This window comes from Callospermophilus lateralis, chromosome 6, assembly GCF_048772815.1.
Source record: "Callospermophilus lateralis isolate mCalLat2 chromosome 6, mCalLat2.hap1, whole genome shotgun sequence".
In the NCBI taxonomy this organism is placed as follows: domain Eukaryota; kingdom Metazoa; phylum Chordata; class Mammalia; order Rodentia; family Sciuridae; genus Callospermophilus; species Callospermophilus lateralis.
Window position 1 is genome coordinate 95503747 of NC_135310.1, and position 19156 is coordinate 95522902.

Below are 19156 nucleotides of genomic sequence, written 5' to 3' on the forward strand. Positions count from 1 at the left end.
ATTGCCCCAAGAGGGATTTATCTGTGACTCCTCCTGTTGGAAGAAATCACTAGATTCTCTAAAAGGATAGTGCTGGACTTTTTAAACCCCAGTCTATATAAAACTTAAGTTTACTCTCCCAAAATGATATTGGTTTTCCATCTTTGTCTTCCAATAAACTTTCATCAAGATTATTTGTATATCTTTTTTTTTTAAATAAAAGTTTATCAAGATGTGTATAAAAATGCATTTGAGACCTATTAGACTTTTCAAAACAAAATTACTTGTATTGGTTAGCTCTTAATCACTGTGACAAATAGCTGAGAAAAACAACTTACATACTTGTTTTGACTCGTGGCTTTACAGGTTTCATTCTGTGGGCTCCATTGTTTCTGAACCTGTGTTGAGGCCCTACATAGTGGGGAAAGGGAATAATGGAACAACACCATCACTTCATGGAAGCTGGGAAGCAAGAGAAAGAGAAAGCAAGAGGTTGAGGACCAGATAAAATCTCCAAGGGCACAGCCCCAAAAACTCACTCTCTTCAGCTAGGTCCTATCTTCTACAGTTTCTAACACCTCCCAATAATGTCATTGGACTATAAATCATACAATGTACTAATTCTCTGATGAAGTTAGAGGCCTCATGATCAAATCACTTTCTAAGAGCCCCATTTCTGAGCATTGCTGTATGAGGGACAACCCTTTTAACACTTGAGCCTTTGGGGAACATTCTAGATCTAAACCATAGCACTATGATAATGTCCTTGTTAACTACCTTTGACAAAGACCATGCATAACTTACATTTACTTAGACTTCATTTTTTTTTTTTTTTTGCTTTCTCCTTCCTAAAACAACAAAATATAGCTCCAAATAACAGCAAGAATATTTTCCAAACCCCAGTGGCCAAAGCTATTAGTAAGCTTTGTTCATTTGAAGGTGTATGATCAGTGGCATTTTCTATTTGTAACCTCCTCTTTTTAATATCTTAACGTTTACCTAAATTCTCACAACCTACTACCTTGTAGAACTGATTCTGTGTTTCACTAGATTAAACTTCCAGATGTTTGCTCAAAGAAAAAAAGAAAAAAATAAACTCTCTGTTGTGCTTTCAAGAATCACATCAAAGCATAATTTTAGAGTTTCCCAATCTGTTATAGCCAAAGATATCTCAGAAATTTGCTTCTTCTGTTATCTTTCATTGGTGGATGAATATATTCTGCATTCTATTTCTCATTAGAGTGTGGTGCTTACTCGCTGCAGAGGGCCTTGTCAAAGGGAGAAACTCTGTTTTAGAACAATACCTTACATCTGGATTTACATGCAACTTCTGCCCAAGCTGGAGTTGGGTCTTGCAGTTATTATACCCCAATACAAACTCAGAAACAGCACTCCTTTATGCTGTTATAAAATTTATAGAAATATATTTGCCAATTTATCAAAAAATATTTAGCAACAGAGGGGTCCTCCCAGTTGTTCTTGGACATCCTCTCTCACTTCCCAGTTTTGAGTTGATGTGTAAGGGAGATTAAGCCATCTAGATGTAACTTTATGCTTTTCCTTTCTATGCCAATGCAGTCACAATCACATCTGTGATACTTACCTTAATGTCAGTATGCTGATCTGCAGGATCAATCCTGAGGCATTATTTTTCAAACACATGTTAATGTGAAAACACTTCCATTAATCATTTATTCTTCATTTGTTCTCCCATAAAAACTTTCCTGCTCCATAGGACTGAAACAGAGAAGCAATACCCCAAATATATTTTATGGTAGAATTCAGTTAGAATTACCTTCTTAAAAAGCATGCACATGTGTGTGTTTATAAACATTTATGCAAATATGAGCTAAGACCATGTACTTGGAATTATATTTTTCTCATTCTTAAAATAGTGCTCAAAAAATAGCTTTAAAACAATTTTGTGTAGCATGGAATCTGATTTAGTATCTCAGATGAGGAATTAGAATCCCCACTCCTCTCTTTAGTATATCAGGATGTTCCAGCACTTCTATTTTGCTATTTTAAATGGTGTTATCTTCCATGACAATTGATGAACCCTTTCTCTAAGAGTCAATTTCAGTTTAAAGAATGAAGCAGAGTTTGTGAGTCTGGCTGCATGCAACAAATAAAACAGAAAGCTAAAATTTTATAGTTGAAACCATCAATTTTCATTTCAATTTTATTGTTCATCCTTGGGTTATCTGAAAGAATGGTCATAAGTGACATTTCTGAGTCTGAAGCTGCCACAATTTGGTACCCTATAAGTATAGATATTGTAGTGATGATAGATTTAATGCTATATGGTGTTTGCCTAAACAAGTCTTCCCAGGGCAACTTCTGGCTGACACCAAATGATGGATGACAATACCCAATTGCTCATGAAAACTTACTGCCCACCATGTGCATGCATGTGTATGTGTGTGTTTCCAATAGAACAGATATTCATCAGCAGCTCTCAAATACTATCTTTTTATTTCCATAGATTTCCTAATAACTTTTCATAAGTAGAGTCTCTTAATCACATGCACACAAGGTAAAGGTTCATTGTCATTACTCAGCATCCAATATGATGGCTTTCCTTTGTATTTCACTTTTTGGCATACGGAATATGTCAAGGAAAGCAACAGAGATTAGGACTCAAGGAATAAGATCACAACCCTGGAGTCATTAGCAGTGATTTTTGAACACATTGCTGTCCTGGTTAATTCTTTGGAAGCTGGTTTCTCAGCTGTAAAATGAAAATAATAATAACTGTGCTTAAACAAGATAATGCAATGTAGAGCACTTATTAATAATATCTCAATCCATTCAGGCTGCTTTAACAAAAATACCATAAATTTGGAGCTTATAAACAACAAACATTTATTTCTAATAGTTCTAGATACAGGGCAGTTCAATATCAATGCACTGCGTGTTTGAAGTCCAAAGAGGGTTTAGTCCCTGCTTCATAGGAGAATCTCTGTGTCCTCAGATGGTAGAAGAGGCCAACAAACACCAGGCCTCTCTTAAAGGACACTATTGTTGTTCCTGGGGACTTTGCCTAAATGATCTAATTACCTGCCCAAAGGCCCTACCTCTTAATTCTCTCACCTTGGCTATTAGAAGTCAAACATATGAATTTTGGAGTAATCATTCAGTCTGTTGAAATATCTAATATCTAATATAATTTATTCAGGGAAAGTTTAATCCGTTTCACACAGAATATATGATATTAAATATTTGAATCACTTCATTGGAGCTGTATACCTGAGTTTCAAGTACATTATATTTGTTCTTTGAACATTATTTTCCTCAGATTGTCACTCAATTTTTGCTTTGCTTCAATGGTTTTCTGCTTGATGATAATAACATCACTTCTATTATCTCTAGTTCATTGTTTTAGCATTCTATTCTCATGCCAGTGTTTTCGTTTAGTGGATGAAATCTGTGTTTGTTAATAGACTCTTTTTTTTAAAACAGTTAATCTAACTTTATCCTACAGAAACAAAAGTTATTTTGTATTTATAATACAAAAGTGTGAATATGGGGTTATCCATTTTATGACCTATAGTTGAACAATAAAGTCAGATCAACAAAATTTCTGACATTCAGACACCAAGAAGAAATATCTGTATGCATAGAATAAAATTTATACATGTGTTGGATTAAATGCTCTGTAAATGTCTGCTGGGTAGGTTTAAATGCAGTTAAATTCTGAAGATTCTTGATTGACTTTTTGTCTGGATGATCTTTTCATTGCTGAAAGTAGAGCGTCAGAGTCTCCTACTATTTTTGTATAGAAACTTGTCTCTCCCTTTAGATCTAAATTTATTTGTTTGATAGTAATAGGTACACCAGAATTAGGTGAATGGGCATTTATAGTGATTATGTCTTCTCATGAATTGATTCCTTTATCATTATATAGTGAACTTTCTTGTCTGATTTTACAGGTTTGTCTTAGACTCTCTTTTGTCTGTTATAAGCATAGCTACTTCTCCTCAGTTTTGGTTTTCCTTTGCATAAAATGTCTTTTTACTTATTTTCATATTCAGTCTCTGTGTGTTTTTATTAGTAAAATAAGTCTCTTCTTGGCAGCATAAAAACATGGAGAGGAGGAATAAGTTCTATATTACAGCAAGTGACTAGAGTTCACAATAACCTATTACATATTTTGTGATGATTTAGAATAGAGTAACTTCAAACCCCAAATATCAGGAGATGACAATGAGAATAAAATTTTAATTATCTTGATTGATCAGGGCATTCTTTATCCATATGTCAAAATATCACACAGTACCACATTAACGTGTACAATGAATATATGTTAATCAAAAACTTATGCAAATGCTAATACACAATAAGTGGGGAAAAGAAGAATAGGAGTATACTGGTTTAGCCAAAGTGGAATGAAAGAAGGGATGGGAATAGGAAATACCATAGAATAAACTAGAGTTAACTTTCCTGTGTTCATATATGAATAGATGACCAGTGAAACTCCACATCATGTACAACCATAAGGATAGGATCCTATGTTGAGCTCCATGTTATATTAAAATACATTGTCAAAATTCACTCTACAGTCATGTATATCTATAAAGAACAAATCAAAAATTTAAAATTGTTTTTAAGTAATTAAAACTTTAATATATATATAGGGAAGAGGCATAAAAGAAAAGAGTAATATAGAAAAAACTTAAAGAGTGAGTATGGGGAGGTGGTCGATGCCTTGTTAGGGGTTCTTCTTCCTGCTCAGGAGGATGTAAGCCACCTAAGAAATTAGAATCTAGAATAATTAGTGAAGAACAAAAGTCAAAGTCAGAAAGTTACCTTCAAAAGTTGGAGCCTCTCATAGGTCCACTCCTCACAGGAGCTAGAGCTAGACAATTAGAAAATGGCTCCTGTTGTTTATTTAAGGGGGTACATCAAAGGCAGGGATAAGGTTTCAGAGGTGGAGTCTTGCTTTGTGATGTCTTGCAGTCAGCAGGTTGATTGGCATCTTAGCAGGTCACACCCAACTCAGAAGGGCTGTGTGGCTACAGCAGATCACCCCATCCCTGGTGCTATGTGGGACCTGGCAGAGCTGAATAGGGCTCACAATGTGTCTGGGAAGTCAATCAGAAGAACTATCTACCGGAAGTTACAAGACACCAGATTCTCCTAATCACTAGGCTGCCAAGTGCCATATAGTCCACACAGCCCATGGGTGGCTCTTAACAAATGAGTTCTAAATGAATTTCTAGCCTAGAGTGGATAGACAGACTCCAATTCAACCGCAGTTTGAAAAACCAACCGTTACAAACTGATTTGCATTCTTTTCCTGAAAATTCACATGCTGAGGTCCTAAACCACGGAAACTTGGAATTTGTCTGTATCTGGAAAGAGGGCCTTTAAAGCAGAATTTGAAGTAAAATGAGTTCATATTGATGGGCTAATATGGCTGGTGTCCTTAGAAAAAGAGGAGACACCGGGCTGTGGGCACAGAAGGAAGGCACACAGGGAGACACGGTGAGAAAGCAACCATTTGTAAGCCAAGGAAAGAGACCTCAGAAGAAATTTATCTATAGACACCTTGATATTAGACTTTCACGCTCTAGAACTGTGGGCAAATAATGTCTTTTGCTTAAGCCACCCAGTCTGTGGTGTTTTGTTATAGCAGCCTTAGCAGACTAAAACACTAAATGAAGCCAAACAAGAAGATTCACACTTATTGAGTGTCTGATTCTAATGGCTCAAGCCTCCGAACAGGCAAGGAGAGAGTTACACCTTTTTACTACTAAGGTACATATTTCATGTTATGGATATGGAAACTGGGTGCCTTAGAACAAGTATCCTTACCTGTTTCTCCAATTTCATCCACTACCACCATTCTCATGATAGTTCCCCAGGCTTTCTTTCAACACATCTCACTCACTTGCTTCCCCCAAGGAACTCTTGCACATGCTGTTGTCTCTGTCTAGTTCATTCATACCTAATTCTGCGGGACTACTGCTTCTTATTTTCAGACTTCATCTTAAATCTCACTTCCTGGGAATGTGCTCCCTAACACCTGAGATTAAATCAGTTCCTAACCCCATTAAGCATCCTGATGTTTGACACATGTCTTCCTGTCCCTTGACTTTTGAATTACAAAAGAAGGGCACCAGTGCTATTTTGTCAATCTTGTATCAACTTGGACAGGCTTGTCTGACATATTTAGAAATATTTGCTTGACAAATAAAGAGTAAATGTTCACTAGGTAATAAATTTGGAAGCTGTGAATCCAAGGGAAATCTTTATGACTCCAATGCTCAGGTTTTCCCTCTTCTCTCGAAAGGATATTTGTGATATTTATTTACATATATTTTGCATTGTTTTTTTTTTGCCGTAGTCTCACTAAATACTCATTCTATAATTTTTAGTGGTTCTAATTAGTTATACATATAGTAGAATGCACTTTGACATATCATACATAAATAAATTATATTTTTTCATTCTTCTGGTTGTACATGATGTAGAATTACACCAGTCATGTAATAATATATGCACATAGGGTAATAATGTCCAATTTATTCTATTGTCCTTCCCATATTTACATATACTTTTATTATTTTTTTTAGAGAGAGTGAGAGAGGAGAGAGAGAGAGAGAGAAAGAGAGAGAGAGAGAAAGAGAGAGAGAGAGAGAGAGAATTTTTTAATATTTATTTTTTAGTTATTGGCAGACACAACATCTTTGTTTGTACGTGGTGCTGAGAATCGAACCCGGGCCGCACGCATGCCAGGCGAGCACGCTACCACTTGAGCCACATCCCCAGCCCTACATATACTTTTAATATATAAGACTGTATACATGTGTAAACGTACATGTTTTATATAATGCACACATACATGAACACATTTTAATGTAATTATGTCTATATTAAGCAAATTGGGAAACAGGGAAGAGAAATAATTTAGGTCTTTCTGAAATGAAATTCAGGTGAGAAAACAGAAAATATGGGGTTAAGTGTCTATGCCTCATCATCTCATACCACCCCTTAAAAAATAAAATAAAATAAAACCCCCCATATATGTAGTGCACTAGTGTAATTCCTAATGACATTGTCCAAAGTTAACAGGTTTTATGAGTAACTGTGTAAACAAAACTATATTGAACTGAGAATATCTAAGCATACTTGAGTTTTGTAAAACTAAATCTATGACTAATATGATTGAGCCATAATTCTCACATTTTCATAGCAAAATGTATTACTGTTTGAAAGTGTAATTTTCTGAGCACTTCCAGAAGACCAGGTAAGTTATACACAGGAAGTCCAACAGGAATTCCCTCCATCTCAATAATACAGAGGGCAAGATGCTTAGATACAGGAATGAAAAGAGGTTAGTTCAGTTTATCAGAGGATGATTTCATCACTCAAATAATTTTGAATTTGATTTTTGATACTCTCCCTACTTCTGTGACTAAGCAGCCTGCTCTAGCATCTCCACTAATGGTGTTTTCTTGAATTATTTGAGCAGATCTCAGTACTTTACAAGAAATCACAATATTATCCAACACCCTGATTGCCCATAGTATGAAGAAAAGTACCAGTATATAAACTTTCTTTAAGACTAACAAATTAAATTTCAAATTAATCTGCAGATGAGAAAAAATTAAGACATATTTTATATTAAAATTATAAATATTTCAACTTTTTGTTTATTATTTTTGCCAAAAATACATAAAATATATACATGTGCTAAATTAACTTAATATATGGAGTTTTCTTGGTGTTCTTTTTCCAAAGTAGAATTTTGTCTAAGTGAAATATAACTAAATGTGGTTTAATTGCTCATAATGATGAAGATAATAAATGGATACATTGTTCTTGATTACATGTAATCAGTAATCTTGGTATTTAACAATCTAACTCTGATTATTTTAGTATTGAGTATTGTTTTATAATTTCTGAAATATAATTATAATCATTATAATTAATGTATATCATTAACCATATCTCTGATATTTAATCTCAATCACAGATGCAAAAATGTATTTAAAAATGCACTTATTCAGTGGAAAGATCTGGAGGTCTAGCTGGGAACAGGCTTTCATAAGGTTCATGACATGATGTGGAAAAATGTTTGTCTTCCTATGGAGACAAAGAAAACAACAATGTGCCTATTCACAGTTTTTGAGAATGCATCCTAAAAGAAATGATCAACTAGAATAGTGCTTACTTTAAAATTAGCCAAAGAACAACTCAATTGCATGATATTTTCAATGTTAAATTCAAAGCTTTTAGCTGCTCTTTGTTCAGCTGCCCATGATCGTTAGAAAATCTGATTAAGGCTCAATGATTGCAAATAGTTAGTTTGCTAATACAAAGCCCCATGGACAGAGGGATGATCATATCCTTGCAGAGAGATCAGAACCAACATGTGGTCTCAGAAGAGGTAGCATCTAAGCACCTGGCAATTGTGGGTTTCCTGTCCATCAAAGGTTCACCATTTTAGAATCACATACTTAGGTTAGTATTTGGTGTATTAGTAGGAATACAGTCATTGGTATAACTAAAAGTGAGAATTTATTTTTCTAAGTCCAACAGGCCAATGCCTAAATTTTATGAAAAATTAAAGAGATAAATCATAACTCTATCAACTAAAGGCTTTTTTAATTCATTGGGAGACAAAGGGAAACTATTAAGCAATCACATAAAGAGAAAAGGCAGTGTATAGTTGCAAAACTAAATGGCACATGGACAGAGGGATGATCATATCCTTGCATATCCACTAAGGTATACATGGAAGCAAAGAACTTGCCATGTATTTATATTGTACCTTGAAAATAATACCACAGTAGGTCACTCACATCTCAAAACTAAATGGCACAATTCAGTAGTATTAGATGTTAAAATCATAAGACTGCAAATATTAGAAATATTTAAAGTAATAAGTGTAGCTAAAGTAGTGTCTTAATTATGAGTGTCACTTAAGTGGATAAAAGAAAATCTAGCAGACGGAAAGAAGATTCTGCACAGGACGTGAAGGATTGAAGCCAAGTGGAGGTCATAGGACCACGAGGACACTGACCTAAGTGTAGCAGGAAATTCCTTTTGTCCAGTTGTCATGGATACAGACAATTAATTAAACAGACCCTAAATTGGTACTATGGGGGCTAGTATTGCAAATGGACAGGTCTAAACTAGTCTTCTGACAATGGTCCACCATTCAAAGGTTTAATGCGGCAAGTTTCATTTATTTTATTTTTTTTTAAGGAATGGTGAGGAAAAGGAGACTTGGAGCAATTCCATGTTGCTTGTGTAAACTATCAGAATAAATATTGTGTAAATTTAGCAAGCTTACATAGCAGAAATATCCACTAAACTTATTCAATTCCCTTTAAAAGATAATTTTGTAGTTAGAATTGAATATCTTCTAAGCTACCTGAATATAAAATATTCCTAGATATTGGAAGGGGTAGATTTGATCAAATAAAAATGATGTATCTGTATCCAATTCCTAAATTGATGACAATATCCTTTTTTTTCTGTATGAATAGGCAATTCATGGGCCTGTATTATCCCTGAAAGAGTAGAATTATTTTTACTTTTAGTAACTTCTGTGTACTTTTATGCCTGACTAAATCAATTATTCTTTCTCAAAGTAAATATGATAATTAATGAATAAGTTATGTTCAGATATTTGGGATCTATGTGAAGTTTCATTACTGTCAATTAAAATTAGTTTGGCTAAACATAAGGTGGAATCAGAACAATTTCTAAACCATGAACTTTCTATGCTCAAGAATAATCAGATGAGAGAATTGATTTCCAACATGATGAAATGTTGCCATTTGCTGCCTTTTTTTTTATTATTTACAATCTTGGCCTATTTCATCTGTCTCCTTCATTCTCCACTAAGATATACATGGAAGCAAAAAACTTGCTCTGTATTGATATTGTACCTTGAAAATAATACCACAGTAGGTCACTCACATCTCTATGGGGTACAGCAGTTACTTGACCTTTCCTGGAATCCATCCTGAATAGGGAAACATAATGGATAGAATTTATGACATACTACATTTTTCTTCCAGGTTCTAATTAATGGAGAGAAGTTAATGATTGCTATTGCATAATACAAATAACAAATATGAACAACCACTTAAAGTTTGAAACAATTAAAGTATTTCAAACACCAGCACTCCTCAAGAGAGTTCTATATATATTTGCAATTATACAAAAAAAAAAAAAAAAGTCTGTTGTATTCATTTGACCTTTAAAGTGCACCTGGTCTGCTGATTTAATAGAAAGCATTAAAAAGCCTTGATGGAAAAGCTTTATGCTGCCTGGTGTGATAGGTAAACTGTATCATCAGCAAATACTAAACAATAATGTTGTAAGAAAGACTGTTTTCCTACGTTCAGTCAATTCCTGTTAGATTCAATGGAGCACAATCAGAACAGCATTGCTTTCGCTCTAATGAGCCTAAGGGGAAGGATATGACTGCTGTTAAAAATATGTCTTTTGAATAAAATAACAACCTTGCTTGATGAAATATTAGAACTGCATTTTCAGTAAAGAAGACCTGATTGTCTGCACTGCTATAATGGAGGCATACCTACCCTTGATCTTCTTTTAACATAGCAAGTTCTCTGGAATCTGGTATGAGAAAAGACAAAATGCCAGCCCTGTATTCATTTACAGTAGTAGTTAATCTATATCAGAAATATAATAGCTTTGAAAACAAGAATAACCAATGTAGAAATTTAAGTATGAAAGAAAATACCCACATTTATTCAAAGGTGAAAGTCAGCATAATTAATACAGAAATAACAGTATTTGGTGAATCAAAATAATGTTATCTATGAATTAATTATATTGGCTTTCACAAGGAACAGAAATTGAACTAAAGTGATAAAAATTCATAATAAATTTCAAGTAAAAAATTCAAAGCAATATTTCTACAAATAATTTCTCACATAATATATCAAACTTTCCTCAATGTTCTTTGTTCTCAGAGAAAACAACAGTTCTTCTGATCATTTAGCTTCATGAAAGACCACAAGTCTCTAGCTTGTAGTTCATGGTCAAAGGTCAATCACCAGATCCATTACCGTTTATGCAGAAAAGTCTCTCTAAGGAACAAAATTCTGCATGGTTAGCACTAATTGAGAGAGAGACAGATTTTGAGATGTTAAAAGGAGCTATTACCAGGTCCAGCTCCAGTTAAAAATTCAAATTCCATAAGAAGTAAACATTAATACTGCTTCAGTTTCTAAAATAATATGAAAAAAAATCATACATTTGATGAAATAATTATCTTGGTACTTTCAGTAGTCTAGGTACCAAAATCTGTATCAGTCAAAGTTTTGACAGAAAAATAAAACCATCAGAAGATATATATTACAAGAATTGCTGCCAAAAATGGGCTTTTGTATCTCTGGAGTCTGTCTGCATAAGTATGAAATATACAGGGCAGGTTGGCAGACTAAAAATAGGATGAGGAGTTATGCTGCATGCAAAGATGGAAAGTCTTCCTCAGGAAAGCTTCAGCTTGCTCATGAGGATTTTCAACCAATTAGATGAGGTCCACCATAACTACAGGGAGTAATATCTTTCACTTAGGGTTCACATAGATTTTAACCATATCTATAAAATGTCTTCACTTAACAGAACTTATTAGTGTTCAGCTGACTAACTTGGTCTATGGCTTAGTCAAGTTGACACAAAAAGTTAACCATCATAATTAGTCAATTGAGAAAATTTTCTGAAGAAAATGTATAAGGAAAATATAAAATCAAGTTTTAAATTATAATAAAATAATAATAGCTCCTGAGATAAATTCAGATTCTTCTGTTGCAATTTTAGTTTTTTTTAGTATTGTAAGCATTTTATGAACTATTCTCTCAAATAATTGTAATTTTACAAAATTCTATGTTCAAAATAAAAATGCTGTAATTTATTAAACACCTAATATATTTTAGACAGTATTCTGTAAACTGCTCTTACACATTGCATTGTGGTGTTTGCCACAAACAAGGCCCTGTTTTAGGTATGTTTCAGTATAAGAATAACACCTCCCACAACACTGACATTACAGTATATGACCTAGTAATCTCATAAAAGAGTACAACTTGGTCAAAGAAACTCAGTAAGTTGTAATTGAACCCAACTCTCATTCTCAATTTTAGACCAAGACTTTAAAATATTACCTCATTCATGTCTCTTATAGTTTTCACCCTCAATCACAACCCCAAGTCTGCATTATCCATTTATCTTCTGTCTTTCTACTATAATCATCTTCATGATGCAAGGACCAATTGAATACTTTTAGTGAAGTCTGGATTATTTCCAACTTTATGTAATTTGTGTTCTTACTGCAGAGTTTACTACACAACTTAGTACAATTGCATGTTAAATTAATACATAGCATTTTCTCATTGTTATTCTCTAAGATTTCCATAAGGTTAAACACCATAGTTAAGTATGGAACACACAAAAATGCAAATATTTTTATTTATGCTGAAATAAAATATTTTAATTTGTAATTTAAGGAGTATAAACACATATTTACATGTATATTTGAAAAATATGAGCAGGCATGTTTATGTACACATATATGTATGTTTATATATACATATATATATATATATATATATATATATATATTTCTTTAAATGTCAGAACATAAAACAACTTTAATTCTAATAATGTATTTTAATCTTGATAAAAATGTCATTGAAAGATAGAAAACAATGGATTCTAAATTATAAATGAATTAAAAGGCAAATGAAATACTTGAACTGGTCTTATATGAAAGGACACTGGCATGTCAAATATTAAAGTAAATTGTGCAACTACAATAATTAAAGCAGTATAATCTCAAATATCACACTGAAAGAATATAAAATACAAGTAAAAACTGTTAATATACACAAAATCTGATTATGAAGTGATTAAGGACCTTCAAAACTATCTATAAAAATAAAATATAAGTACTTATTTCTTAGATGGGAAAGACTTTTAATGTAGAAAATATTGAAAATACTAATAGAACTTATCATACAAATGCAAATATAAAAAGAAACACCATGAACTTTTCTAACACTGCCAATTAGAACAGGGTTTCTGGAATATAATTTAGCAATTTGATAATACACACTTAAAACCCCTTAAAATTTTATTTAAAATATCCAAGAATATTTCATAAATAAATAATTAAACAAGGGTGAAATGACTTTCTAGGTGGTAATTATCTCTTAATTGTTTATAAATTTAAGATCTTGGAACATAATATACAATACAGTACTCAGTAAAATTGTAAAATAGTCATGTAAGAGAAATTGATAAAGACCAAACAATGTTGATGTATTTATGTATTATGTATGCATGACACACTTATATATAAGTGAATGCATATACATCTTGACCTATATTTGTTGATACCATTTTAAAAACCAACTTACGAAAGATTCAAGTTGATTCATGCATAGATCAGATGTTAAATTTATTTTTTTTCTAATGTTAACATAAATAACTTATATGTCTTCTATGATCAAGAAAAAAATGTAAGAATCTATATAAATTATTTTTAAATTACTCTGGAAGTTGTTATAATCAAAGACCAAATAAATGTGTTTCATATCTTAATGCATTTTATTTGATTCATGAAATAGGAGAAATGAGTTCATTAGCAAAGTGTTAGGGAATAATTATTGCTATTTTAATATCACAAAACAGTACAAACTATTTTCCAAACATTAAAATTCAGAGAATGATTGGAGCAGAAGTAGCAGTATTTTCTTTATTTTTATCATTTAATGAATGGCTTCCTGGAAGCTATATCCTCCCTAAGATATTTTTAACAGTTAATTGTAAGAAGTAATTAACCCAGAAAGTTTGCAGTTTGCTTCTAAATACAGATTCAAGAACATCAAGTAGGTTCTAAAACTGTTCAAAAAATTTTCCTTCCATTTTCTTAATATAGGAAATGTCACTAAACTTTTGAATTTTTTCAAAAGTTTCTTTATCAAAACCCCAATATTTGTTACATGGCCATACTTGATTTTAGCTTTCAACTTTACATTATGACATAAATGGAAGAGGGATGCAGAGAATCTCTGTAAATATTGTTTATAAGAAATTACATGCATCATGCACATGATTTAATTATTTTATTGTACCACTTGTACTTACTATAAAAGTGGGTATGTAAATATGAGGGGGCACATTCACATATATATGAACATTCCAATCAACTACAGAAATTCTAGGGTCTGAAAATATTACTAAAATTTTCCATATGCTCTCCTATGCAGCTTGAGTCAATACATTTCAAAGAATGAAAAGTAAGTAGAAAATATTCTCTGAGCAACCTTGATTTAAACTATACTTAGAATATTTTTTAAAAAAACAGAAATTCCTATATATTTTTTAAGTTTAGTGATACCGGTCTGAATGATTCTTGAATGAACAAAACAAAATCAAAAAGAAAATTTTGAAATATTTTGAGCAGATGACAATGAAAAATAGAATATGTTGAATATATCTCAATTTATGCTTAATGGGAAATTTTCACTCATGAGAGCATATTAGATTTTAAAACTTAGAGAAGAATAAATTAAGCTCAGAACAAATTAAAAGAGGGAAATCATGAAGAAAAAAGAGCAAAAGTAATCTCAAAGACAATTTCAGGCCCAGTTGTCTGTGTACTGAATACTACCATACACAAAGGATAAATATATCATCAACGTAAAAGTACTTTCTTAAAGAAAATAAGGACAGCATAACCTTGATACCAAAATGTTATAAGAACAGTAGAAGAAATTTGAAAGGCAAGATCTTTTAACATATACAAAAACATTCCTGAAAATCTAGAAAGTCAATCCAGCCTTATACGAAAACGTCATACATCTTAAGCAAGTTAGACCTATTCTAGGAATACATCCAAACATTGTAACACCAGTCAACTTAATTCACACCAATTAAGAAGGAAGAATGGATAAAAGGATGTTCAATCATCTCAATCAAAAAGCTACACAACATAAGAGGATTTAATGTATACAATATGTAAAACATCAATATAACATCAATATTTCTGCTGTGTAATATGGCACAAAGTACAAATATAGACACATAAAAGAGAAGGAAAGCCCAGAAATACACACACATATATACACATACACACATCTCTGCAGCCTAAACAGTGTTGAGAGGGCAAAAATGAAGCAGAAGAACTTACTCTACCAAATATCAAATACTTTATTTTAGAGTAAGTGTTAAGACAGTGATATATTAGTGTATGATAGAAAAACTGACCAATGGAACAGAATAGCCTAAAAACAGAGCAGATATAAATGGATTTGATTTATGATAGAAATCAGATGGCAGAATACTGGAGAATGGATTTTTTTCTTCTTTTTTCACTCATATTACTGGATCCATAAAAACAATTTAATACATACCTCAGATTATACAGATTATATAAAAATCAATTTCAGATGTGTTGTAGATTTAAGTGTCAAAACCAAAATAACTTTTCAAATATATAGTAGATCAGAAAAAAGAACAACAATAAAATAACAATAATTAAGTAAATGATTAATGAGTTGGTATAAATTAAAATTTGTATCAGTGAAGGTCACCATTATGAAAAAAAATGTAATATACCAGATGAATAAAATAACTCATTTGCAATTTTTTAACCAACAGAGAATATGTCCCAAATATAGAGCAGAGTCAATCGTTTTTATTAAAACTTCAACAGAAATTCATATATATGTACACTAAATAATATATTCAACCACATTTATTGCAGCAAAATTTATATAATAACCCCCAAATTAGAACAATTCAAAACTATATCAACACTACAATAAGTAATTTATGAAATATCCAGCGATGTACCTTGAAAATGAATAAACTCTTGTTAACTTTTGTTAGGGTCTGTAAACAAGTCAAGATGGCGCCTGGCATTTTGCCAGAGGGAGTGATTTGTGAAGTAATGCCAGCTAGCCATTAAGTGTGGAGATTCCTTATTGGTTGACTGCTGTATCTAGTTTATTTTAATTAAGATAAGCTGTGTGTAATGTATATAAACCCCTCCTGTCCTACAATAAACGGCTCCCACTCCTGCTGTATCAATCTACACAAGTTGCTCATCACCCCCTGGTTATTGTGCTACAGCCAGCCGGGCTGTGGCAAACTTCAATAACAAAAATGAGCATCAAAAATATAATGTTGAATGCAAATGGAGGTCTGTGTTTCTGAATTGGAATAAATAATGATTTTTTGTCTTTTGACCAAGATAATGGTTACTTGGACATGTTCATAATATAATATTTCATAAAGTTTTTCCATTTACCCTCTTTAATATTATATTATAAAAAATAAAAAGTTCACATAAATATATGAAAGACAGAACATATACTCATGGTATTGGATAACACTGGTAAGTGAATGCTGTGTCTTATAGAACATGTGTGGAAAGCATTATAATAAGGATACCTACTTTGGAAACAGGTACATTGATTAAATGATGGATCTACCAAGGTTTTCTGTAAGACTTAGGTAGGATGCACTTTTGGTCCTTTGGGCCTTAGAATCTTTGCTGCAGTTGTTCAACTCTTGACATGAGAGCTCCCATAGATTGTAGATGAAGAAACATGTGGCTGTGTTCAAATTAAACTTTATTTACTAAGAGTGGCAGGGAAGATTTGTCCCACTGGTCATTGTTTTCCAATTTCTGCATTAAATAATGAAACTATGAATAGAGTAAATGATATATTCATATCTATATGTTAGAGTACTGTAGTATTTTTCTCATCCTTTTAAAAGATGGATGCATTGGACTTAATTATTCTGAGAATCCTAGTTAAGTCATTTTTTATTTTATTCTTTTCAAAATTTTCACATTTTTCTTCTTGCTATAAATTATATTTTTACAACTAATTACTCTCTGCAATATTTCTGTTTTCTGCTTAAAGGTATATTGTACCCTGTAAAACCACATTTAAATCTGATTCGTTTTAATTTTTTTCCTTCATACAGAGAATTCAGGAATGTAATATGTAACCAACAAGACTATTATACTATAACATTCTTTCACCTACTCCTGAGAAGGATGTTTATTATCAGGAGTTACTCATTTCATTAAGTAATATCTATAATTTGTGTTTTGCTAAAATTTAATGTTATATATAGGTATTTTAAGCATTAAGGGTTTCTAATCTACTTAATCTACTTCTGGCTTTGTTGATTTTTGTGGTGAGATAATCTATTTACTTAAATCTTTCTTCTTTTGGTAACAGCTTAATTAATTGATCAGACAAATGTTTATACAATACATACTAAAACCATGAATTTCCTTCTTAAATCGTTGCAGACAAGAACTGGACCCATGTAGAGCTGAACTGACTCTTCTAGGAAGGATTATAGAAAACAGCATATCTATTGATGACATGCCTGGAAAACCACTGTCAAAATCATGGTCTGTCTTTATCGGTGGATTACCAGATCTTCATGCAAAAACAAAGGTAGCTTCATGGATGTTATAAAAATATAAATTATGTCATCGTTTTGAAGACAGAAAAAGGAAAACTTTAAAAATGTTTTATGATTAGTGGAGTCATCTATGATTTTCAAAAAGAAATTTTGAGCAATCATATATATATGTATATATTTTATATATACTTGGAATATATATATATCTTATCATAAAATAAATATATATATCTTTTTTTTTCTTATAATTCCAAGTAGACTTAAAGCTTAATGCTCTTAATGAATAGAATTGTTCCAGTATCAAACTGTTTTTCCATCTTATGTCTGTGGTCTGTGTACAATGTGTAATATCAAGTGTGTGGGTTTTTGTGCACTACTAACTCAATAATTTTCATTGGATATGTTAATGTGCTTGCTGAAAAATAAGCCAAAAATATGACTTGAGAAATGGGCTTAGTAATGTTTAAGGACTTTCTCTATAGTACTTTGTGTCCATGCCAGCCCATTCTCTAAATTTCCATTTGGATAATTAGCTTATTTTCTTTATTATTAAGTTACATTCTAGGATAAAAGCCTGCATGTTGACTTAAATGCTATTGATTATGTGGCTCCATTTTATGCTATTGCAGAGAATTGCCCTAAAAAATTTAAGATTGCTAAATGTACCAATAGCTTATTACAATTATGAACTTTTTCTCTTACTAATATTTACCATTGCATTTTACATACTAGAACATACTATCTTTATGTTAGAAATTTAAAGTGTTCTTAAAGTACCACAAGTAATACAAATTGATATAAGTCTACTTAACTATCATTATGATTTCTGGTATACATGAGGTAAACATTTTAAAAACAAATAGACATGAAAAACAAATTTTTCTTGCATATTTGATTTGACCCACAAGCATTTAATAAAATTAGGACATTCTGTATCAGTAAGAATGAAGAGACTATTTTAGATTTAGATTTACTCCATTAGCAGTGAATTTATTGATCATTAAACAGACTTTGTGACTTTTTCTATAATATTAATGTCTTTTATTGATTTTTGTCTGGATAAACAAATCTATAAGTCCCATAAGAGTAGAAAATGTCTGTTTGGTTTGTACCAAGATAAGAAAAGTTTTTGTGACATAGTTAAAGTTTCATTTATATTCTAAGTGAAATATCCATTAAAGAATGGTAAAGAGATTCTAAAATATACATAAATTAACCTTTAGCTATTTAAATTTGGATTGATTTCTTTTTTTATTGATTGTTCATCTTGATATTGTGTATACATTTCCCAAGTAAAAAATAGGTTTTCATATAGACTCTTATCATTGTAAGTATACAGTAATTAAATGCAAGTACCAAAGATTCAAGGGGGCTAATATTCTATTGGTAAGATATACAACTATTACTAATATAGTTAAGTATCTAGTCTTTTATAAATATGAATAATATAAAAAAGTAATATAGGAAAATATGTAAGAAAGTCTACTAGCCTCCCTGGGGAAGTCAGAAAGTTTGTAATTAGGTAGAAATTTGAGAGAAGATCAATTCTTCCCAGTAAATAATCTGCAGGCTTGTCATTCTGGATAGAGGCAAGATCACACACTGGGCCATAATTAATGGAGAGGTAGGTGGGGAGAAGAGGGAGAAAAGAAATAAGAACTGAGCAGAAGAAGGACTTTTAAAGACAAGGTGAGCAGGAGGCAGAGCACAATTAATTCTATACAAAGTGCAA

The 19156-nt window shown here is 31.9% G+C and overlaps 1 protein-coding gene across 1 annotated transcript in view; it reads left to right on the forward strand.

The window, feature by feature from the left end:
• Nucleotides 1-19156, forward strand: part of Eys (EGF-like photoreceptor maintenance factor) — a 1514165-nt gene that overhangs the window by 947609 nt on the left and 547400 nt on the right. The window contains 1 exon segment of the mRNA XM_077109730.1: nt 17306-17456. Within this exon segment, the coding sequence (XP_076965845.1) occupies nt 17306-17456 (151 nt within the window).